The sequence below is a fragment of the Euprymna scolopes genome, chromosome 40, assembly GCF_053919585.1.
Source record: "Euprymna scolopes isolate OS-2025 chromosome 40, ASM5391958v1, whole genome shotgun sequence".
Classification (NCBI taxonomy): domain Eukaryota; kingdom Metazoa; phylum Mollusca; class Cephalopoda; order Sepiida; family Sepiolidae; genus Euprymna; species Euprymna scolopes.
In genome coordinates, this window is record NC_136521.1 from 47,574,514 (window position 1) to 47,601,437 (window position 26,924).

Here is a 26,924-nt window from a genome sequence, read left to right on the forward strand (position 1 = left end):
AATGCCGTCAGGACCAGTTGCTTTACTGGAATCAAGGTTTTTAATTAGCTTGGCAACATCACGTACAAATATTTGTATGCCACATAGCATGTTTTCTGATATACAAGGAAATATTGGGAGTTGGCAGCCTTGGTCGTAAAGGGTAGAATTAGCTAGAAAGTTCTTGGCAAAGAGATTAGCTGACGAGATGAACTCAGGTCAATTGACGATAGTTGGGATAGGGCACACACTTCTGTTGAGGATTATGTTTGCTATTTGCCAGAACTGATGGGAACCAAGCCGCTGCTCAGCTACATTGGACTTGACGGACTGAGTATACAACTCTCTCGCCTTCTTTATTACTTTTTTACAGTGGTTGCTGGCGGTCCTGAAAGCGGCTTTAGTCTCAGTACATCTATTATGTTGGAAGCAATGGAAAAAGTAATTTCTGTGCGCAATAGCAGCAGCACATTCTGGAGAGAACCACTAATGGCTGTTAGGTTTTTGTTGGAACCTTTTCGAGGGTATGAAACTGTCTATCCTTACAGTTAACCATTCCATCAGGTCTGATACTATAGAGGACACATCCTTTTCAAACATGGCAAGCAGCACCCCCCCAGACAAAGAAAGAAAAAAAAGTTGTCCTTGTTTTTAGGATTATTTCTTTATGTTCTCTATAAATATAAACGAAATCTTCCTCCCTTTCTGCCACACTGCCTTTCCTCCCTCCCTCAACCATAGGCACCGACATATCGACAAGCATCAGTTTGCAGAATGGAAACCTTCAGTGTGTTAAAGATGTCCCTTGGATAAGTAGAAAAAAAAAGTTTAATACCTTTAAACGGCAATTACAGTAACGTATTCCATTTACTATATTTTGTTTTATCTTTTTACTGATCAGGGAATCCAGACTGAAAATGCTTTATTTGTTGAGAATTTATTATTTAATTAATTATTAATTAATACAATGTTTTCATTTCTAAACGAGGTTAGGGTATTTAGATATCGAAATGACACAAATTCTGCTATGCATTTATTACGTTTACGAAAATTGTGATTGACAGACAGATAGACGCAAACGCACAGAGAATATATCCCTTTTGTTATGAGTTACTTGTCTCCCAGATTAAGTGTCGTTGTCCTACAGGGCGCGTATTAGCGCGTGAGAGAATATCAGTAGGTAAGGTTTTCGTTTTTCAATCGACATGTTTGGGGAGAATATGTCAACACGTGATAATCCCCCAACGGTATTTTTTTGGTGCTAAATTCTTTTATCATAATTCTTTACTTGACTTAATTTTGTCTAAAATAATATTTATTTCAGTCAGTCGTTAAATGCAAATGTATCTAGAATATTCCCCCCTCCCCAAGACAAAGAAAGAAAAAACGGCGCTAATGCAGAGAGTTATCCGCGCTATTTTTTTAAAAATCTTATTTCCACGTTTAATTAAAGTTTTATGATATGTTTTTTTTTATTCAATTGTAAAGTTAAAGTACAGAAAAGGTACAAAACACCCTCCTCTCCCCACGTTAAGAATGGCTTTTTAAATAATAACGTTATTATTTCAGAACGGATCACTCTCCCACGAGTACCGAAAAAACTAAGTAAAAGGCAATAAGAAACGGTAAGTATAACTGACGGTATCACATCGAATCCACAATATAAATTCATTCGTAAATATGGGAGAGGAATTTATCTTCAAATATCTTTAATTTCGAATTAGAGCTACGGACTTATACTAAGGTTTAAATGAGTGGAGATATTGTGTGATGATGATCTGTTCTATTTCGTCACGATGTGGATTCTTCTAGACACAATGAAGAGCTTATGACAAAGTCTCGAAACAGTCTCAGAAGAGTTTTCCTGTAAATATAGCACGTTATTGTCATGTATTATCGGCCTTTCAAGGGCACAACATAAACGCAGCTCTAGTTGCATTGGGACTCTAGACTGCTAAATTCCAATCAAGGGTACGTTATCGACAATCAGATCGGCATGCTTTTATCTTAATGTTTTTTTTTCGTTAACTGGAAAGAAATTTATATGAAATAATTTTATAAAAGTAACAGTAGGTTCTCTACAGTGCAATGTAGAATAACATATATTTTGAACCAAGTTACCGCATGGAGGCATGTGAAGCTTCCTCCCGGGCGATTTCACGGATTTCGATGACAATAAAAAGAGTATGAAATATTCGTTGATCATCAATCATGGTTTTTGTTAATGTTAAACCTATGTTTTTATTCAAGGGTTTCTCTCTTAACATTAACAAAAACCAACTAAGAATTGCCCCAGTGACATATGGCCGAGTAGTCCTAGACGTTGTATCAAAGTTTACAGTTACCCAAAGTTCAATCCTGAACGAAGGCAGTGAAAAGTAACATTCAAAACAGAGAATCAGCAACTATGTCCCAGAGCCTAGCTGGAGTCCGAACACGGTACCCCCGTAATAATAATAAAGGGTTGGGTTCGAGACTCCTAACAAACGGTTCCCCAGGTCGATACAAAATACCTGATTAAGGCCGGAGGGTAAAAATGCCGAAACGTTGTGACTATAACAACCAAGATGAGGAAGTCCGACAATCTCAATCAATGAAACACCTCATCTCAAAAATACAGACAATTACTATATATATATATATATATATATATATATATATATATATATTCAAAACTTACAACGTAGCTCTACTTAACTATTGAGTATACACCAAGTTATAGGGTGAAGAAAGCCTACTTCGTGATATGATGACATATTTACTTTTGTTAATTTATATACGTAAGTTATTTAAGTGTGAAACCACCAGACGAAGGCCAGAGGAATAGTTGGCTGAAACGTCATGAAAACAACAACCAATAAAGATGAAAACAACTAATAAAGATGAGAATAATAACCAATAAAGATGAGAATAATAACCAATAAAGATGAAAACAACAACTAATAAAGATGAGAATAATAACCAATAAAGATGAAAATAATAACCAATAAAGATGAAAACAACAACTAATAAAGATGAGAATAATAACCAATAAAGATGAGAATAATAACCAATAAAGATGAAAACAACAACCAATAAAGATGAGAATAATAACCAATAAAGATGAGAATAATAGCCCGAAATAAAAATAAATTAAGTGTGAAACTGTTGTGTCGTAACACAATAGTAAAAGAAGAAAATCAAGTCGAGGTTGGTTTAACAAACGAAGTGTATTAACATCACAGGTACAAAGGTAGGAATACGGGTATAACTGACTAGCGCTCAGCGAGGCAGTGGAGTACTGTGGCTCCTCCTCGCCGATGTAGACATTATTGGAACTATATATATATAGTGAGAACCGGTGTAATTTCCCTTATGCATAGAAAGGCCAGTATACCCCCCTTTGAAAATATCCCGTATGGGGATTAACAACGTTTCTGTTTTGGAAACTCAGTTGACTTCCGTTTTCTTTTTGACCTCCTATTCTCAGTAGCTGTCTCTGGTATGGGCACCTGAAAAGTATCAAACACTGTGTCCATGATGTCATCATTGGATTATTTGAGTATTTTTTCCGCATTTGATTAGTGCGACGTTTGTGCACGAAATCTGATCGCATAACCATATAGACCATGTTGCCTATTTGTTTGTCAACAATGCTGAACTCCCAGAAAGTCCTATTATTTTGTGAATCTTGTAGAAGACTCTTTCGCCGACTTTATACCGTTTTTTTTGTTATCGTTTGTTATTTGGTTTGATAACAACTTGTGGAAAATCGATCTAACCTTGCGTCCGAACATGACCTCAGTAGGTGTCTTCGACATTTCGATTTTTGCATTCGACGCAACCCTGTAAACCTGTAAAAACTGTTGGATTGACTTATCCATCGGTGATCCACTAGCTTTTTTCAGAGCTTTCTTCAATGTATCAACGAACCTTTCCGCTTGCCCCTTACTTCTCGGGTGGTATGGTGAAATGGTTATATGCTCGATTAGATGATCCTCACAAAAATGTTTAAATTCATTAGACGTGAATTGCGTTCCATTGTCTTTGACAATGCAGTCTACTATCCCAAACTTAGCGATTAGTTCATACAGGAAGTTAATAGTTGCCTCGGATGTAGGATTCTTGCATTTTAGTACTTTCGGCCACTTAGATAGGCTGTCTACAACAATGAGATAATAGAACCCCTCAAAGTCCCGCAAAGTCTAAGTGAATTCTCGACCAGAGTCAGTCCGGTTTTGCCCACGATCCGAATTGAGTCGAAGGAGCTTTCATAGCTAATTCGCATCCTCTACCCTCCCTGATTTTTTCTTCTATATTCTTATCCATGTTTGGCCAAAAATACGAAATCTCATAAGGCTTTTCATTTGTGGTATGCCTGGATGTCCTACATGGAATTCCTTGGGTATTCGTTTCTGCAGTGTTGCAGAAATTATCACCCTGTCGTTATATAATAGGACGTTATCGCAAATTGAATAGATTCTCTCATCCATTATTGTTGACTTTCTTTCGTGCTTCCAATAAATTCATCTACCTTTGCCTTACTCTTAATCTCATCAAGCGTTACTGGAAGTTCTCTTATCGTGTCAGATAAAGTATTTTTTACCTCACCTTCCGCTTGAATAGCTGATATCCTTCAATGTTTAGGTATTAACCTTAATAACCCGTCTTCATGACCAAGTTTTTAGATGGTACATACTCCATTTGAAAACTGTAGTTCAGAAGCATGGTACCCCATCTTTAGAGTCTATTCGCCGCATGTTGTGGTAGTCCCTTTTTCGATCCGAAAATCGTTAATAATGGTTTGTGATCTGTTTGTAACAGAAATGACCTATCGCGCAGGAAACGATGAAATTTCTTTACCGCGAATTTAATGGCTAGCACTTCTTTTTCAATTTGCGAGTAATTTTTTTTATATGGCAAAAGTGTCCGGGATGCATGGGCTATGGGCTTTACTTTTCCATCATCAATTTTGTGTAATATGCATGCTCCTATGCCATAGGCGCTGGCATCGTTTGCAACTACACTTAGGATTATAGTGTGCCAGAAACAAGTCAGACGTTAATATACCTTTAATTTCCTGAAATCCGTCTTCGCAATCCTGCGTCCAGACTCATTTTTGGTTCTTCCTTAACAGTTAATTTAAGGGTGATCTTAGTTTATGCATATTTGGCACGAGCACATTGTAGTAATTCGCCAACCCTAAGAAACTTTGTAGAGACGCAATATTTTCTGGAGTAGGCTTGTCTCTTATTGCACTTGATCTATCTTCCATGTTCATCGATGATTTGCCTCAAGTATCTTATTTTCCTCCTGAAAAATGTATATTTTTCCTGTTTTACTTTAAATTCATAATCCTGGATCCTTTTGAATACTTGGTTTACATGAGCGTTGTGTTGTTCTTTGCTAGCGCTGTTCATTAACACATCGTCCAGGTACCCTACTGCGAAATCCAACCCATTTACCATAAAGTCCATAATTTGTTGAAAAATCGCAGGGGTGACTTTGACCCCAAAAGTAAGTCTGTTAAACTTGTACAATCCCTTATGGGTATTGATACATAGCAGCTTTGAAAACTCCTCATCGACTGGAACTTGCAAATACGCATCACTGAGGTCGATTTTATAAAAATATTTCCCTCCACTCAGTTTCGCAAATATTTCTTCAGGGCTCGGAAGCGGATAATGGTGGTCTTGTAATTCCCTGTTTAAGCCGGTCGAGAAGTCGGCACAAACCCGAATCTCTTTGCTCTTCTTTTTAATATAAACTGTTGTTGCAGCTCACTCACTATGATCAATTTGTTTAATGACACTCATGTTTTCGAGTCTTTCTAATTCACCTTCTATTTGTTCTATAGCGGCGTATGGAACGTTCCCCTTCTTTCCGAACACTGGCTGTTCATTTGCTTTGACTTCAAATTTTGCTACTGCTTTTTGTACACCTTCCAAGACCGCCTGAAAATACGTCTGAAAATTTCTTTTTTAACTCCCTCTTAAGTTTTTCTGCCTCCACATTCGAATCCTCAATCTTTTGGCAAAAAGAGCTTAACGGCAGATCTCACAGTCTAAACTTTTCGAACAGATCAGTTCCAAAGAGGTTGTTCGATTTCGGCATGGCAAATTTTTTTCAGTTTTATTCGTCAATAATTCTTCTTCAAAAATAATTTTTTCACCACTGATGCTTCTCGCCGTTTTATGTGATTTAATCAAAGCAGGTGTCGCAAGCTTCTTGCATGTATGTACATTAATAATGGAAATGTCAGATCCACTATCAAGCTGTAGTCTTACTTCTTTTTAAATATTTTGATATGTACATATTTCCGGATATTTTGTTCTTCAGGTTCAATTTTTGTAAGTTTAATTGATGTCTTCTCTCTACAAGATTTTTTTCCTACAATGTGATGCCTTGTGTCCTTTCTGGTAGCATATGTCACATTGTTTAAATTTGTAGGGACACTCATTGTACCAATGTTTATCTCCACACTTCCAACATGGTCCAGGTGCATCTTTTCCCTGTTTTTTTTTTCTCTGGTTATTTTTTGAAGTCAATTTTTTTCGTTTAATGGGTCTTTTTAATGTGCGATACTCCGCTGTCCTCTATGTTACGACTGTTCTGTTTCAACGCAACAAACCGTTCACAGTCTTCCGCTAAGCTTTGTAGTTTTAAATTCGGCTCGTTTTCAAGTTTATTTAAAACACGACGCCTGATTTCAGCGTCTTTATTTAAGACCAACCATGGCACAAAAATTAAACATTTAAAATTATCTGCAATGCTTGTTTACTACACTTGCATAAGAAGTGTAGTCGTCTTCCTCTCTCCTAGTGACATTCATATACTTATATATCCTGTGAAAGAGATGTTTTTGTAGAAAACAGTTCTTTAGTAGCGTAACTGTCTCCTGAAAGTTCAACGCACCGGTCTTTTTGGGGAGAATAAAATTCACGAACTTTGTTTGTTCGGCTGTCCCCGATTTTTTTAGCAAAAGCCTAACTTTTTTTAGCGTGTGTCTATGTACCACAATCTGATACAAAAATATATTCATATCTCCTATAGAAATGGGCAAAAGTGACATCTTCTGGTTTATAATTAAAGTTTTCAATGGTGTTCCACACAACCGTCTGCGAGAATGCGTTATGATTCTCGTTTGCTTTCGTTAACTGTGTTGCTTCCAGAATTTTCCTTTGTTCTTCCTGTGTTTTCATCCAAAATTTTTCGAAATTTTTCTGTTGTTGCAACAGCTCTTCTTTTCTTTTTTTTTTTTTTTAAAAAGTCGTGTCTGTCTTTTCAATTATTTTAATAATTGACCATATTATTCGCGTTCTCTCGCTGTAGGTTTTGGAAGGCAAGTCTTTAGTTTTTTTTTTATAACATCATCACATTACTATTGTAGTAATTAAATTGTCGTTAATCCTAGCACATCCAAATATCTGTTTGAAATGACGAAGGTATTTTTGCCGTAAACATCTTGTGAATCCTTTTATTTCAATCACTTTTGGTGAATTTTTGCAGTGATATCGTTTCGATTCCGTCGTCGCCAATCTATTGTGTCGTAACACAATAGTAAAAGAAGAAAATCAAGTCGAGGTTGGTTTAACAAACGAAGTGTATTAACATCACAGGTACAAAGGTAGGAATACGGGTATAACTGACTAGCGCTCAGCTAGGCAGTGGAGTACTGTCGCTCCTTCTCACCGTTGTAGACATTACTAGCATTATATATATATATATATATATATATATATATATATATATATATATATATATATATATATATAGTGAGAACAGGTGTAATTTCCCTTATGCATAGAAAGGCCAGTATAACCCCCCCCCTTTGAAAATATCCCGTATGGGGATTTATAATGTTTCTGTTTTGGAAACTCAGTTTTCCCTTATGCATAGAAAAGCCGTATAACAGAAACACTTTATCAACACCAATAAACGGTTTCTGAACAGAAATTAATAAATGAAACCTTATACAGAAAACTTTAGACTCTTACCACGACGTTGATCTGAGTTCACTGGCCACTGACCCCTCTCTGTCCCTTTTTACATATTTCTAACACTTCTTTTTCATATGAGTCATTGTCCTCATATGCAAATTAATGCCTTATGTATATTAATAAGCCGTTTATAGACGAAAGTTTTTTTTTCTTTTTTCTTTCCTTCCTTGATTCGACAGGATAGGCGCCGTCGCTTGTGTAAGTCACGTATTGCATTACTTTCGTCACACAGATTAATTTGAATTTTGAAGAGACTTATGTTATATACAGCAACTAGTCTTCCCAAATAGTCACCAATTTGGCTGAGTACACACGCTTAATGTGTCACTTTATGTTGGAATCATACGTTTTTGTACAAGATTGTTTTCTAAGTTGAATTTTGAAGAACTTTTTTGCTGATCAACCATCATTGGTTCATTTTTTTTTTACCAAAATCGTACGTCCTTTGTAAATTTTTACCAGTTCGCGTTTCTGAATTTTTGAGATGAGGATTGGTTATTCGTATTATTTGGATTCTTCAGACTACTGTTCTCATCTTGAGTGTCATTTTCACAAAGCATCCTGTCGATGTAAACTTCGACCTTCTTCATGTGTATTTTGTCAAACTCGGGAATGTTTCTGTTGAACTCGGACATCTGGACGGAACTCTTTATTTACTTCAGCCAGTAATTCGCAATTGTATTGTTCAGTAACCTACACTGAGATTTGAACCTTCTACCTTCAGGAGAAAGTTACTTTTACAAGTGATTTTTCCAAGTAATCTAACCACTGTGCCACGGGTCCTTGCGAACAGTTCTAGTACAAATTTTAGGAGCTGTAAACCTAAGTGAAATAAATAAAGGGTTCAATTCGAAATTCCGTCCAGATTCCCGAGTTTGGCAGAAACGTTCCCGAGTTCGACAAGGTACATGTTATATTGACCGAAACATTGTGAAAATGACTCTCAAGATGAGAAAAGTAGTCTGAGAATCCAAGTTATGCGAATATCAGTTTCGTCTTCCCAAATAATCTCCCATTTTGTATTAACCAGCCTTAACGTGGCTTAACTTAGCTGATCCAGCAGAAACCGATGTGTCAACTTGATTATAATATTGCTTAGACTACTACTAAAAATGAATCGGTTTTGATCAACTATTTATATAGTTTGTATAATAAATATTCATATAAACACAATTAACAAAAAATGGAGTTTGATGTGAGATTTTATCTCTTACGTCTATTACAGTCTCGTGTGAACAACGCCGTTTCCATGAGAAGTTCGTTGGGCAGGAAATGATGGTCACGTGGCTGCAGCTATACTTCCGCTCGAGATTTTGAAGAAGAGAATCAAGGACTTTTCTGTAAATACAGATAGAAAAGAAATTGAAAATAATAATAATAATAATAATAATAATAAATAAACTTAATAAATAATAATAAATAAACTAACTAAATAATATTAATAATAATAATAAATAAAAATAATAGTAATAAAACTTTAAAAACATGAAAGTAAATTTAAAGAGAAAATATGAGAATCCATTGTAGTCCCCACACATAAAGATATATATATATATATATATATATAGATAGATAGATAGATAGATAGATAGATACATGCATACATACGTACATACATATATAGAGAGAGGGAGGGAATTTGAATTACAAGGGGTATCATCTTCGAGTGTCTTGAACGATATGATTTTGTCGTGATATTGTTAATTGAATCATATTGTTATAAAACTAAAAACAAATAGAATTCAGGAATTACTTGCCAGAACTTACCTGGCACCATCCAAAAGTCCGAGGTCAAAGAAGAATTCTCCAAGATTCTTTGACAAAATCAGGTATTTGTCGTCCATGTTGTTTCCTTTGTATTCTTCGAGTTTTTTCAGATAATCATCATCAACTTGGTTGAAATCTCCTAACTGAAAAATATAGAAAAATAAGTGAAAAAACAAAAAACAAAAAAACAACAGATTTTATCTTATGTTGTTGTGTTAGTCATTGAAAAATATACTATCCTATGCGGAATAAGTATTTTTTGAAAAAAAAATGACTAAATTGAAATAAATCAGTTTCTTGTAAAGAATACCGTGAAAGGAAGAAAAAATTGGTTAGACAGAATCAAATATCACATATGTGTATGATAAAAATTATATATATATATATGTGTGTGTGTGTGTGTGTGTGTGTGTGTGTGTGTGTGTGTGTGTTCTAATTCTAGATAATAACGTTAGACCTGCCTATTTCTCGAATTGTTTCAAAGATACTTTTGAGTCCGTTAATTCAATATTTGATTATATCTAGCGAAGAGAGAGAGAGACAGAGAGAGAGAGAGAGAGAGAGAGGGGAGAGAGAGAGAGAGAGAGAGAGTTAAATATTCTCATGGTAAATAACTCTACCTAACTCTCGCCTTTTGTTTGTCATAACGAGTTACTTCCGTTTCAGGTAATGTGATTATGATGTGAAAAGTATCGTTACAATCGCACCCCATTTTTTTTAAAATTCTAATGGCTCTGTTTTGTTTGAAAAAACAAACAAACATTCATTTAATATCACATAAGCATCACCTATTTCTAAGTATTGCACTTCTATGTTATTTTTTTCAAAGCAATAACATTGAGAAAGTCTTGAAATAGAGATGAAATGTTGACGAATATATGCATATCTTTTCCTTTTTTTTCTTTTACAGTAATGATTGGTACTACGGTCAATCTTGAAATCAAACACTGTATTCGAACAAAGACAACAAACAGACGATTGCGGCCTGTGCACTGAATGCATACAAAGGTAAGTTCACGATACAATATCAATAATTGATCCTGTTTAACGATAAATAACTAACATGCAATTAAATAAGTTTCTAGACCTGTAAGTGTATAGTTATGGATTCAGTCATCTCTCGATTTTCCTTGCATATCAGAATTAAACTACCCGGCCTCACATGTGACAGGACCATGGTCATCTACTTATTGCAGTAAGGGTCGTTACATTGGTGAGACTGGTACTCGGTTCCACTTGAGGTACAACCGTCACAAAAAGACGGTCAAAATCCTGACTATCCAATTCCTACTGCCATGAATCTAGAAAACGGAAGCATAAAACCTGACAATGATATTGGACAAGAAGGAGAAAGAAGCAACCTTAGTAGAAGTCAGTGTCCTCCAATGATGCTGGATTAAACCGAGCTAAGAGGGAAAAGATAACGAAACAATATGTATGACACGAAAAGAAACTGGAATCTTAGGAAGATCTTCATCATTCCAATTATTATAGGATCAACTGGCCTCACAAAAAAAGAATTTCCAAAACTACCTGACAAATATATCTGGTGAACCAAGTGCAAGATTCAAACAATTGCACTTAAAGGGATGTTCAGAATCTTAAAAAAAAAAAGATCTCTCGGTTGGAATATCTGAGTTAACGGGTGAATGTTTGGCATCCAGTAGGATGCACCATCCCCAGATTAAACAAACTAATAAGAAAATAAATAAATAAAAAATGAAATTGCAGAATAGAAAATATTGGTGGAAAAGATCCGTGGCGTAATGGATACCGTACCTGATAATATTCAGTTGTAAATTACACTCTTCTCGAGGTTGAAGGTTTAATCATCAGTGCGGCCGACACTAAAATACAGTTGCAAATTACATAGGATTTCTAACCTGTTAGAAAAACATGTTACCTCCGTTAATTAACTAAAGGGTTCTATTATACACAGGCTTGTATTCAACAAACCACTGTAGAAAAAGCGAAAATTAAATGTATTATATATACACACTAGCAGATAACCCGGCTTTTCCCGGTAATAAACGTAACGTTAAATTCCTTTTAAAAAAATGAAGTAACAAAAAACAAAACAAACAAAAGAAAAAACAGAACGAAACTGAGACACGTGCATGCGAGTATTTTTTTTTCGAAACAGTTTCCATGCTCCAGATCGAAACCAAAACCTAAAGACAGCGAGCCAAATACGATAACCATTAAGCCAGCTTCCCACGACCTTTAAAAACCTACTTATTCTTAACATAAGGAAGCTGTCATGTGAACGATTCGCACATGCGCAGTCGTGAAACAGTTGACAAACAGATAAAAATCAGATGATCCCCAAGTACCTATTTTTCAATGTTGACCACTTAGCACTGTATTTTTTTTTCCCGTATGGAAATCGATTAAAAAGTTTTCCACGTGTCTGAATACCTTATTTATCAAATTTCAAGTCCGTAGATAAAAAATTCGTTTATGATATAAGTTGAGAGTTGTCCTTCCCCCTGCACATACATACGCACACATTCTCACTTTTATATATAGATTCATTACACACACTAGGAACATAAATTAAAATATCAGAATTTTAGCTTCTAAAAATTATTTCATCCATTTTCTCAGATCATGTTCTTAAAGAAAAAAAAAATTGTAATATCACTTTTTTCATTCAGTTGCATTCAGTCGGCTACTGTTAACCGCGTGAAATAACATTTTCACCCCAAACAAGGCACATTGCCACTTTGATGTAGGGGGCTACTATCAGAATTGTTTTTTTGTTTTTTCACTTATTTTTCTATATTTTTCAGTTAGGAGATTTCAACCAAGTTGATGATGATTATCTGAAAAAACTCGAAGAATACAAAGGAAACAACATGGACGACAGGGGTATTATGTGGGGAGTTGGGCAGCAAGATGTCGGTTCACGTTACACTTGAACTTCTGCATGCCAGTACAGTTGGGGAAGCAGGAACCCGGAAGGAAATTCCAAAGTCTAGTGGTTCTGGGGAAGAAACTACTAGAGTAGAAGGCTCTAAGGATCTCAACTGGGAATGGGCGGGATTTTGCTGCTTGTCGGGTTTGTCGGGGGTATTTACATCAAGGGGGTACAAATGCTTGCAGTTCGTCGAAGCATTCACCGTTAAAATACTTGTAGAACAGGCAGAGGGATGCTACATTCTGTCGATGGGACAGAGGCTGAAGCTTGGATGACAGTTCAGGACCTATTAGGTTGGCGACTCTCTTTTGAACCTTGTCTAGGAGTGAGAGACTAGTAGCGGATGCACCAGTCCAAATATGACAACAATACTCCACACATGGGCGAATGGTGGCCTTATAGAGGTACAGGATACTTTCTCATCGCTAAGCGCGTAAATTAAATGAACGCATGTTAGGGAATGTCCGTATTGAAGTGCAACTATAGTTGGCACTAAGGAAATCAAACGGAAGCAGCTAAAGAAATCATCTTCAAATTAATGGAATTTGTTTTTAAAGAAATAAAAATGTACACGCAAGTGGTTTTTGTTAGCAATCCAATATTAATAGGATCAGCCGAATGGTCTTTGTAACTGAGGAAACGAAATAGCGTTCTTGAAAATGGAGTCTATCCGTTTGAAAATCGCGTATTCCAATATTTGTTAATTCCGAGTAATCTCGGAGTTCGTATACTAACAGCCAATCAGAAGTAACCGAAACTTGGCAAGGGAGAGGTCTTATTTCAAAGCGTGTTGTGGAAAGGACTAAAGTGGAATATACAGGAAGAAAAACTGAACACGGACGGCGTCGTATCTAATGCAGAATCGTGTTGAGAAACTGTCGTAGTTGTTGTTACTTACCAATTTCCAAAACCGGATCAGCTCAAATTTTCCATCTTCGCTTTTGACCAAGTGCTGGAAAAGCTCGAGGTCACACAAACATTCGTGTAATTTGTTAAGGTCATCTGACTTTGCGTATAAATATGGTAATTCGGTCGCCTTGGAAACAAAAAGGAAAGACGTTAATAAATCTAAGTATTATCAAATGCTGCTGGGCGCATGTACAAGTACAAATTCAAAAACATGATACGTTTCAGACAAAAAAAAATACAGAGTTAATCATGCCTAAAAGAAGTAAAAATCGTGAGAAAGAAAGTCTATAAAATTTAGTCGAATGTGACTTCATTGTCTCGACAGTTTGAAAGAAGCCATCCGTGAGATGCTTTTTAAAGTGGTTTGCTAACAGGATAATAATTAAACCAATAAATAATTCAAGTCTCTCGCCCCTCCACATTCTGTCTTTCTATCTTTTCTCGCTATTTTTTTAAAAATCCAATCGTTACTGGACGTCATGGAGAATGAATCATTCATATTAAAAAATATCTTATTTATATATTTATAATACTTTTAACATTTTATATATTTTTAGGCAAACTAATAAATATAAATAGATTATTAGAAAATAAATATGTAACTATATGAATAGAATATTAATAACAAAAAGGGGGGGGTGATAAGTATATATAGTGGATTCTTACGAAAAATTATATAAATGCAATAGATTTGTAAAAATAAAATATATAAACGCATTCTTTTTTTGAAACAAGGACGAATGACGCAGGTAAGACAAATTTTTCTTTTGATAACATGAATAGCTTAGCCTAATTAATTATTAAGCAAAACTGGCGCGCAGATTTTGATAAATTTAATTGATTGACGCATTGTGCACCAAGTATCACTTAATTTTTTTTTAGATCACAATAAACACATAAACACAAAGCCTATATAACTGATGTCTCTTTAATAATAAACACAAAGTCTATATAACTGATGTCTCTTTAACGCTGTGACGTGTCGATATATATATATATATATATATATATATATATATATATATATATATATATATATATATAATTTTAGTCATTCAATGAATTTAAGAATTTATAACGTGAAATTTATGACATTTAAATACTTAAAAAACTTTTAATTATGATTTTCTATGTCTCACTAACTTTAGCAAATAAGGTGTTAACCATTATAACTATTTGCTAATATTTTCTCCTCTGAAGAGATGGTAGACATCGAAATCCTATAGGATAAGGAGTTATAATATTTCAAATGTATTCTTCGTCTTACATAGAATAATAAAAATCTTTTGATTTGAAATTCAAACATTTCACGTCATAAATTTTAAAATTCATTGAATGACTAAAATTTTATTATTTGCTCTATCTTGTATATCGAGGAATTCTTATTTAGGTGGGTTTCCATACCAGTTGATTGTTAGATAATATTATTCTGAAGTATATATATATATATATATATATATATATATATATACACACACACACACACACACACACACACACACACACACACACACACACATATATATATATATATATATAATTATTTACTATGATAATTAAATACATAGAGACACTATTGTTTCATCCTTTCAGGAATCTTCAGTGCAGGGTGTCACGATTAAACCAGTCGATAGATTCGAACCCGGCGACAGAAGCCATCCCTGGCTTCATTAGCAAAGACCTATTCAGTCGGCTACTGTTAACCGCGTGAAATAACATTGAAAGTTAAATGTTTTAGTCTTAAATGTTTTTTCGTCGATCAGAGTGATCTAATCATTGTATGATGATCTATGCATAAGAGCTAAATTGACTGACTTTATTCAACTGAAAGTGCTCAACGATAAGAAACTAGCTTTGTTAAAGAGGCTGACATAATTATTTACTATAATAATTAAATACGTACAGACACTAGTGTTTCATCCTGTCGGGAATCTTCAGTGCAGGGTGTCACGATTAAAACCAGTCGATAGATTCGAACCCGGCGACACGCGCGCGCACACACACACACACACACACACACACACACGAAAGTATAGATTTATGCGTAAACTTTAAGTATTTACTTCAAAAGTGCTCAATACGTAGGTAGAGCTAGTTAGTAAGTTATAAAATGTATATGGCGATTAAGCTACACTGAATATTCTGCGTTTCATCCACTCTAGGATTCTTCAGGCTTATGCTAAGCCTGAAGAATCCTAGAGTGTAGCTTAATCGCCATATACATTTTATAACTATATATATATATATATATATATATATATATATATATATATATATATATATATATATATATACATATTTGTGTTTTAACATTATGTGATAATTTAGTTCCTTGAATGTGCGCATAACGTCTATTAATTAGTGTGTAGTGTGGATATTTTTTATAACACTGTGTATAACAATGATGGACAATGACAACTTCTCGGCATATATGTACTTATGCGTGTGTGGGTATGTGCATGTGTGGGTATGTGGTCTCACACACACACACACACACACACACACATATATATTCATAGAGAGAGTCGTGAATTTATATAGACAAATATTACATAGTCGCTACACTGAACATGCTAATTTTTCAGACAATTGGTCGGTGAGGACCAAAAGGAATAAAATTTGTTTAACACTGAAAGCGTCTGGTCTTTTTGAGAACCAGACGCTTTCAGTGGTACACAAACTTTATTAAGTCGCCTGAAGAGGACTTTTGGTCCTTACCGACCCCGACCAATTGTCTGAAACACTAACATGTTCCGTGTAGCAACTATTTGTCTAATAAATTTAAATATTATATATATATATATATATATATATATATATATATATATATATATATAAGCGAGATAAGACACTGATAGAATTCAGATGAAAAATCCTGATAAATATTACTTGAAGCAATACTTTCAAGGAGATCCTAGCCAAAAAGGAAAAGCTCAATATTTAAGAACACATACCTTCAACTCTTCTATTCGTGTTTCCTGGAATTAAAGATGTTTTTCATTCGAAAAAGGAAACGCAAAGACATGAACTATATTTATTTCAATGCTGGATCCTTACTTAGAGTTGAGACATACTTCGTACAAGTCTATATTTTGTTATTTCGCCCCTTTATCATCCCGGCCCTCAAGTCCAAACCCTCTAAGTGCAAGAACCCCGTCTCTCCACTAACGCATTCGGTATCGAACTAATCTATGTGTATCTCTAAACTATCTCGTTACGCCATTAACGCCACGTTACCAAAGACACAAATCGGATGATCCCCCTTCGTCACTTATTTTTATGCTAGTTAACATCCTTTTGGCTAAGTTAACATTTTGAGTAACTATTTTAACATAAATAATTTTATCTGTAAATATTTCATTCTAAATGCCTCTTTTAGGTGACATTCCATTTAGACTTACGAAACAGAATCGTAATAATAATAATCGACCACTTTTGTTTTCCGGAGTTGCCCAAAACTAACAATCTAAGACGTATTGGGGGTTTTGTATTTTGATTTAATTTCCTTTTCTTTCAAAGTCAAAATAAAAAGCGGGAAACATTAACTCCCCTTCCAGAATACCAAGTGACATCCATAACTTTTCTGGCTTTCAATTAGACAGTATGAATCTGAATACTTACCACTCGATCGCTCATTGGTCGTGAAGCGAAAAACTTGCTCAAGCGTTTGTAGTGTTCGTTCTTGTGTTCTTTTGTTGGTAAGTAGCGCGTCTCTACTGCTTGGCGTAGATAGTCGTGGAAGAAATTATAAATTCCATTTTTGTTAATCAAACTGTCGGCCAGGGACAAATAGAACGGAGACCAGGTTGCACTCGGGATCTGTGGATGAATTAAAAAATAAGAAAGAAATGCTATACGAAAATGTCGAAGCAATCGGTCCAGTAGTTATTTAGATTATCGATTACGAACAAATATACATTTTCACACACACTCACACACACACACACACACACACACACACACACACACACATACACACACACACACACACACATATATGTGTATGTTTGTGTTTGTATATATATATATATATTTATATATTGAGTAAGATGATTGATAATTTATAATTAAAATTAAAAATTAAAAATCGGTTTAATAAGGAAGAATAAACAAAATCAATAAATTGTACGATCGTTTCGGAAACGATGTTTCTATTGAGATAGACAATAAGTCTTGGATAATAATTTTATCATATAGTTTTTTTAAACAAAGTCTCCTCATCAGCAAAAATATTTTATGTCTGCATTGCAAAGAGCACTGTTTTCTTTTATTTTAATTGCATTAATGAATTTACTAATACATTAAAATATACTCTGCTCTTCGGACTGTTGTTCTAATACCCTTAATATATATATATATATATATATATATATATATATATATACAAGGTGTAGAAGTTTTAGACAAATTTCAAAACTTTATATCTACTGAATGATATATGTTAAATGATATTGGCATGATTTTAAAGCTAAATTTATCAAGTTCAACTTTAATATTAATGATTATATATCTATCGGCATACTTTTTATATCCTTAATAATGCCATTGTACGAATTATTTTTGGAGACACATTCTCCTATGAGACATATATATATATATATATATATATATATATATATATATATATATATATATATATATATAATCATTAAAAAAAAAACAGACAAAAAAGAACCACTACATAAAATTATCTAAAATTTACTAGAAATGTTAACCATTTCTTTTTCTCAAAGACTATTTTTTAAAAATTTTTTATTATTATTTTTATCATCATCATCATCATCATCATCATCATCATCATCATCATCATAGTCAATTGCGCACCTTGCAGCAGTGTGTAGTACTTTTTGAGATGTTTAATGTTCACGACTTGTGGAACACCCTGTATATAATTTAATTACAATTTCGTGCAATATGAGGTCATCTAGAGATCCAATTTTCACAAATTCTTACGCATTTAACTAGGCTGCACACACACACACACACACATATATATATATATATATATATATATATATATATATATATGAACACCTGACTAGGAGAACTCGGAATCAATGGGGAAGGCTCAGACTATGCAACGGACAGTAATGCTGAAAACAGCGGAAATCTTAAAGAAAACCCTCGAATGCGGAACTTAATCTTCAAGAATGATGATAACCAACCGGGCATATAGAAAATGCAAGAGAAGTAAAACAAAAATAAAATCAAGGTATGAAGTTTTAGAATGACTACTACCTCCCCTTCCTATGTTCCTCCCTTTCCCATCTCTCCTCTCTCAATCTCCACTCCTTTCTCCATCATTTTTCGCATCTCTTTCTTTTCCCATACTCATATTCCCCTTCCCCTCATCCTCCCCCAAAAAAGGAAAATATATTGTAGTACCGGCATCGGCTGGCAATACACCAAATAGTTGAAGGAATAAGGAGGATGAAAAGACCGACTAGTGAAAGCATTTACCAGACCGCCACTGGAAAGGTGCGGAGGAGACTAGGGCGTTAGGGAGGCTTATTACCACCCAAATTCTAGTGAAGATAATGGTCATGGCCAGTGAGAAATCAACGGCAAGTTACTGTTGCGATAATGCCAATTTGTCTGTAAAGGTTGTCGAAAGAAGTTAGAATTACTGAAAATCTGGGGAAACTAGTTGTCACTCAGACTCCGGGGAACACCACCAGTTTTTATCAGTGAGCAATCTCTGATGATGACCACTGTGAGAACTCCTAGTGATTTAAATAATACTACTACTAACAACAACAACAACAACAACAACAACAACAACAACAACAACAACAACAACAACCCTACTACTACTACTACTACTACTACTACTACTACTAATAATAATAATAATAATTCTGTTTTCGTTTATCAGCGTCTCTGGAAATGGGTGAGATTCATTTCCAGAGGATTTTCCTTAATCCCGGCTTCAAACCAGGAGCTTAAAAGATTAAGGGGTTCCCTAAGGATGTTGGTGGTACCTACAATTGCAGAGGACTGAAGACCGCCTAAAACATTGGGGATTCGTAGTTTTTTTTCAGTTGTCCTTCTAGACGACTTGATACTACTCCTAGTGTACCAACTAGGACCGGGATTATTTGTGTTTTAATCCCGTGTATACGCCTTATCTCCAAAGGCAATGGAGCATAATTGCTCCACTTCTCATTCTCCTTCACTGTCAGTTTTTTGAGACCTTGTCAATGACGGCCAAATCCGGACGATTATGTTCCAATTGCTTGATCGTTATGACACTTTTGTCCCACCATACCTCTACCTTGCCATCCTAACTTGTTCTCATTTCATCAGACACCTCCTCAAACCATTTTCCAGCACACTTCTCCCCAACCCTCTTGCACACCTCCCAATATATCCGGAGTCTCATGCGATCGTGTCTTTTGCGGTACTCTCTCTGGGGCAGTCCACCACACCCTGCTGCAAGGTGCGCAATTGACTATGATGATGATGATGATGATGATGATAAAAATAATAATAAAAAAATTAAAAAAATAGTCTTTGAGAAAAAGAAATGGTTAACATTTCTAGTAAATTTTAGATAATTTTATGTAGTGGTTCTTTTTTGTCTGTTTTTTTTTAATGATTATATATATATATATATATATATATATATATATATATATATATATATATGTCTCATAGGAGAATGTGTCTCCAAAAATAATTCGTAAATGGCATGACTCGAACCAGCATCTCCCGTCGTATAACATGTCACCTGTCTTCCCCGAATAGTTCAATCTATCAGCACCTCATAGCACACCACACCCCTAAAAATGAATTTAGAGACATATTAATAAAAAAAAAAACACGGCCATTTTAACTGTCTCATATTGCGAGGTGCGCCTCCCAATCTTTGAGGCATTGTTAATCCAAATTAATAAACCAGCGATTAACCAGACTCATCTTTTAATCGTCCAGAATCGTCTTTTAATCGTCTTTTTATTTCATCTCGCTACTTTCATTTTTTAATTTCATTTTTCATTTTTTATTTTTTACTAGTCGCTGAGGATGACCAATGGAGCTCGAAAACGTTCGCGATTATGGGAAATTTCTTTTTTCACAAAAAAAAAAAAAAAAAAAAAGTTCGGAAAATGGTCCGACAAAGAGAAAAGGAGGATTATAAGAAAAACAAGCAAGAGTTGTCTGTGCTATTTAATGAAACGTGCATAAAAGAAAAAATGCTTCATAAATATACTAATATATATATATATATATATATATATATATATATATATATGAATACTTTTAGTATTTTCTCTCTATCTTGCTTTCTCCTCTTCGTTCTCGCTTCTAGATATTTTGTTTCTTTAAAGGGATTTTCTCTCCTTTATTCTCTCTTATTTTTCCTCGTTCTCGCAATCTCTCTATCTCATATTCTCTCCCAGTCCTGTTGTTTCATCCAATGAAAAAACTTGATAATAATACTTACATCGACAAATGATCGCAGTTCTTCTTCCGACATTCCACGTTTAGAACACCAAATTGCGACTGTTGTTTCTTTCACGATTGATTTCCTTAAAAACAAAGATATATATTATAAATGTGTGTATATATGTATGCGTGTGTATATACATGCGTGTGTGTGTATGCAACCTAAGAGATCGATTTCTTTTATAAACGTTAATCTCCATTGAAATATATCTTTCCAACCGGATTTTTCGAATTTCGAACTTTATGCCATTGGACTTAAAATTCTAGATTTCGCCTTTCGGATTACTAATGAGGGATTACTTACCCACGCTAAAATGTTATTCCCGTTTTTTCCTTCTTCTTTTCCCACATTTTCGACTTGTGTATATATATATATTTTTTTAACTAACATTTTTTTACAATTCATGACGAAATATAATAAATTGTTATTTCATCTTATGCATCAGCCAGCAAATTCTAGCTTTGCTACAATTATAATTTGCTAATTTCTTACGACCCTATTTTGAGAAGAATAGCAAAAGTGACATTCTTTGAAACTCTGTGGAATAAGGACTTTGTAATTTGTTTTTGGAGTATTCTGTCGAATAATAAATTTAATTGTAAATTTTAATTTACACTTTTAAATTCTTTTATTTTCTCTCTCTCTCTCTCTCTCTCTCTCTTTCTCGCTCTCTTCATATATATATATATATATATATATATATAAGTGAATGTAAGAAAGTTATTGCGGATTCTAACTTTTAAATTCAGATCAACATATCTCGGCTCAAACAAATATTTATTGATCCAAATAAGCACCATCAAAGTCAACACACTTTTGCAAACGCAAAACAAATGTATTTTATGCCAATGACCTAAAGATCTTGCGCTATGATGGCGATAAAGTCGCTGAAGGCGTTTTTGATATCGCCTAGGTTTTTCAAGCATTTCTCACGCAAAAAGTTGTCGAGATGCTTGAAAAAAAAAATGGTAGTCGGTAGGTGAGAGGTGTGGAGAGTATGGCGGATGAGGCAGAGTTTTGTAGTTCAATTCATTCAACTTCAGCAGGATCAGTGTAGCAACATGCCGTCAATGTGGGACAGAATTGGGCATTTTCTTTTGACTAATGCTTGATATAAAAACTTGATATAGAATCGGTAAAAAAAAAATAATGCAAATCCGCAAATGGATACGAACCCGTACACTAAGGCCACCTTATTTACTACTTATTACTCTTTTGGGCGACCGTTGGAAATACATTTGACTGTAAAATGGTCAGTTGAGTGCATATTGTAACCGGATTAAACGATCAAATCAGTAATGAAAGTTGATCTAAGTACAATTTACCTAGTTCAAAACAAAACATTCAATTCGTGTGTAGAAATAGAGATGCTAGATAAAGCTAAGTGGTCGACTATAGTTAAGAGCGATCTAAAGGCTCCCGTTTCATTAGCTGCTACATCGAGATGTAAGGAGTAGGCGACATTTCATTCTCAGGATTATACCATTTGCCCTTGATTCTTCCATTGAGTGCTTAGCAAGGGGCATTAAGTATTATTTTTGAAGTCTCTAGTATGAATCGCTCGAGGATTGAACCCTGGCTTCCCGGTCCATTATTGATCAGTCTTATCATTATGCTAAACGAGAAACTTACTTATTATCTGCATAATCTTCCTCAAGTCGTTGCAGGATTTTCGAGAACAGACTTTTCGGCGAATCAGCTTCGAGGTATTCTTTGATCTTGTCGGTCAAGGTGAAAAAACTGCCGTACATACGCACCTGTTGGTAAATGCATATTAGTAAAGATTCAAATGATGAAAAATAAACGAAAATATTATACAAAAACTCTTGTAATGATGTGACGTAATCAGTAAAATCCAGAATAGTTAATAGTCGAAAGGTTGTAAACAAACAAACAGACAAACAAACAAAAAATGAAATACGAATTATCAGATCAGTGCAAATATTTTTTGTCGAGTTAAAATTTCATCTTGAAAATCAAAAACTGTGTTTTTGAAGATCTTCATTCATAACAATAACGATATTTGCTCTCTAGAAACTGCTTCCATTTGTGAACGAGTGTATCAATACCTCGCTTGTACAATTCTTTAGGTTTTCCTGTTCACTCTCCTCTTATAATGTTAACCTAATGTCAGCTAAATACTTTTGGAATATTCAAAATAAGTAATAATCCGAGAGAGTTAGGTTAAGAGAATATGGAGGATGAGGCTAGATTTTGCAATTAAATTATCCTAGGACATTTTTGGTCAGTAGTGGTGTGTAAGGAAAAGCATTATCATGATGGAAGATGACTCCGTTTCTGTTGACTAGAGAAGGTTATTTTTGCAATTACATGAGTGAGAATATTGTTGAAAAATATGAATGATGCTTTAATAATATGTAAAAAAAAAAAGTTATAAATTAATCATGGTGATATGTTCAATAACAATATGCATGAAATAAATTAAAATGGTTTAAAATGCTCTTTGCTCTCCATAACTTGATTCCATTTGTAAAAAAGCTTATAAACGCATTGCTTGTAAAGTTATTTAAAAGTTTGGATATTAAATATACATCTAACTCATGTTCAATCGTCTTTCCTGATGTTAACCTAAGGCTATCTAAATCCCTCGAAATAAGTTATATATATATATATATATATATATAACTTATATATATATATATATATATATATAGTTGGTAAAACTGTAATTAGTAAATCCCTCGAAATAAGTTATATATATATATATATATATATATATATATATATATATATAGTTGGTAAAACTGGTAATTAGTAAAAAACCTGAAGAGAGTGCTCAATACTATTGCAGAGCAAATATGTGCTTTATTTTTTTATTACCGTTTTATCTGTTTCGTTACATATGTTTCAGATGCTGGACTATATTTACGATCAAACACTCGTTGTCGGTCTTCCTAATACTAACAACCACTTCTGTAAGGTCCGACGAGGCTGTTGGATCGTAATCATGGTCCAACATTTGAAACATATGTAAACAAACAGATAAAACGGTAATAAAAAATAAAACATATATATCATATATATCATATATTCATGTTCAATCGTCTTTCCTGATGTTAACCTAAGGCTATCTAAATCCCTCGAAATAAGTTATATATATATATATATATATATATATATATATATATATATATAGTTGGTAAAACTGTAATTAGTAAATCCCTCGAAATAAGTTATATATATATATATATATATATATATATATATATATATATATAGTTGGTAAAACTGGTAATTAGTAAAAACCTGAAGAGAGTGCTCAATACTATTGCAGAGCAAATATGTGCTTTATTTTTTTTATTACCGTTTTATCTGTTTCGTTACATATGTTTCAGATGTTGGACCATGTTTACGATCAAACAGACTCGTTGTCGGTCTTCCTAATACTAACAACCACTTCTGTAAGGTCTGACGAGGCTGTTGGATCGTAAACATGGTCCAACATTTGAAACATATGTAAACAAACAGATAAAACGGTAATAAAAAATAAAACACAAACACACACACATATATATATATATATATATATATATATATGTATATTATATATATCATATATATTATATATATATATATCATATATATTATATATATATCATATATATTATATATATATATCATATATATTATATATATATCATATATATTATATATATATATATATATATATATATATATATATATATATATATATATATATATATATATATAAGCGAGATAAGACTGATAGAATTCAGATGAAAAATCCTGATAGATATTACTTGAAGCAATACTTTCAAGGTGATCTTAGCCAAAAAGGAAAAGCTCAACATTTAAGAATAGAGCAATATATAAGTTTAGTGGTTAAATTTTAAATTCTGAAAAACACATATATTCGATTTAAGAATTTATTGTTTGACAAAAGGAATATATAGAAGGGGTTATGTTAATTGTATCAACTTCTCTTTTCGTAAAATTTTTTTCATATAATTATCCACAACCACCCAAAAATTATTTTCAGTAATTGTGCTGAAAAGCAAAATAGCGTCCACTCGCAGCTGAACATTTTGCTAACCGCATTTCATTTCCTCTGATGATATGAGCCAATATTGAAAATCCATGGATTAATGAAATTAACATAACCCCTTCTATATATTCCTTTTGTCAAACAATAAATTCTTAAATCGAATATATGTGTCTATATGTTGTTTTTTCAGAATTTAAAATTTAACCACCAAACTTTTGACCCTTTAGCAGCTATTTTTTCGGCTCAAAATAAAATCGATTTTGTTCCACAGGTCCGAATAACGCATATATCAAGTTTCAAGTATATAGAGCAAAAATTGAAAAATTAGTTTGATAGAGACTGTTTGGAGATATAGAGACAGATTTACTCAAAATGCAGCTGCAAGTGCTATGCATTTATGCACAATGCAGAAAATATGCACAAAGGGACTGCGCATAACAGTGCAAAGAAAGTAACCGTCGAATAAGGAAACAGGAAAGAAAAAAACGAACAGTGAATCTTGAATTGAAATCCATGTTTAATTTTAGAAGTGTTTACAGTAGGCAGCTATTATGTAGAAATCTTGAAGATAAAGAGTTTTCAGGTCGGGAGAATATTTAGGATGAAGCAAGATTTCCCAACCTAGGAGATATTTGGTCTGTAGTGATGTGCGAGGACGGCAATTATTGGAATTAAAAGGATGACCATTATCGGACGGAAAATGACCCCCTTTCTGTTCACGAAAGAAAATCATTTGCCGGTCAAATGGGTGGCAATATTGCAAAAAAAAAAAAAAAAGAATGCTGCTTTATTAATCTGAAAGAAAAAGTTATAAATTAATCATGGTGATATTTTAAAATAACAAAATTAATTATAAGCTACTCCTAGCAGCTCCTGCCCAGATGTGGCAACAGTACTCCATCATTGGTTGTACCTGGCTTTTATATAGGTAGAAAATTGCATCAGGAGTGAGATATCACTTCTACAAACGGGGTGGGCGAACTTTTGCACTGACCTAACATTTTTATTCTACGTGGAATGCTCTAAATGTGTTAGTACGAATTTTTTTTATAGATTTACAGAAGAGTTTTTCAAAGGGGAGATAATTCTCAATTACTTATTGATATAGTTTTTTTTTAAGTAATAAAAAACAAATGATGTTGACTGCTATTCTGCAGAATTTCTCTATTAGCTGTCTAACGGTGAACAAAAGAAAAGATAATGAAACTAAAAAGGAAATTTAAACTCAAGATTAAGTACATTATCAGCGGAAGATAAAAATCTCCAGTAAAAATCTACTGAAAAATAAATTTAATCTATTTTGTCTAGTAGTCATAATTCAAGATGGCTACCAGAAGAAAAACGAGTTAATCTCACAGTGAATATCGAAAATGGCTTATATTATTGAGTGGTAATTCCAGTACAGAAATCGATGGCTAAGTGGTTAATGAAATGGACTGAAAGACTGAGCGTCAGGTTCGAATCCAGTTCGGTCCACAGTAACATTTTTATAAAACCTTCACCTGACCTTGTGTCTGTCCGTCTGAGGAGGGAGGTAAATAAATACTCCAGTGCAGAAATCTTTTCTCTGCTGGGATAAAATTTCAACCGGACTAAATATAGAAGTCGGTATGATTGAATGGAAGTAAAATTACAAATTTTAAGAATAAAGTCGAAAAGAAATCAGCTCATATTAAAGGAAACAAATTTAAGTATTTGCATCCTTTGTATTCTTCAGATTACTGTTCTCATCTGTATTATTATTTTTACAACGTTTTCTTTTTGTTTTGTTTTTTACAAAGTAGTCACCACTTATCAAGGCCTGAAGGCCACTCGAGGATCAGGGTTAATGTGTATACATTAGTCAATGGGATTATAACATAGTAATCATAAGTGGTGGAAATTTTGTAAATTGGA

At 33.7% G+C, this 26,924-nt stretch overlaps 1 protein-coding gene across 3 annotated transcripts in view; it reads right to left on the reverse strand.

Moving 5' to 3' along the window:
* The window catches only part of LOC145265545 (uncharacterized), a 188,850-nt gene that overhangs the window by 45,612 nt on the left and 116,314 nt on the right, over positions 1-26,924 (reverse strand). For all 3 annotated transcript variants that reach the window (XM_080121509.1, XM_080121508.1, XM_080121510.1), the window contains 6 exons: positions 22,634-22,758; positions 20,999-21,083; positions 17,176-17,373; positions 13,544-13,681; positions 9,726-9,868; positions 9,173-9,296 (listed from right to left, as the gene is read on the reverse strand). In XM_080121509.1, coding sequence (XP_079977635.1) covers positions 9,173-9,296; positions 9,726-9,868; positions 13,544-13,681; positions 17,176-17,373; positions 20,999-21,083; positions 22,634-22,758 — 813 coding nt within the window. The remainder of the gene's footprint in view (positions 1-9,172; positions 9,297-9,725; positions 9,869-13,543; positions 13,682-17,175; positions 17,374-20,998; positions 21,084-22,633; positions 22,759-26,924) is intronic.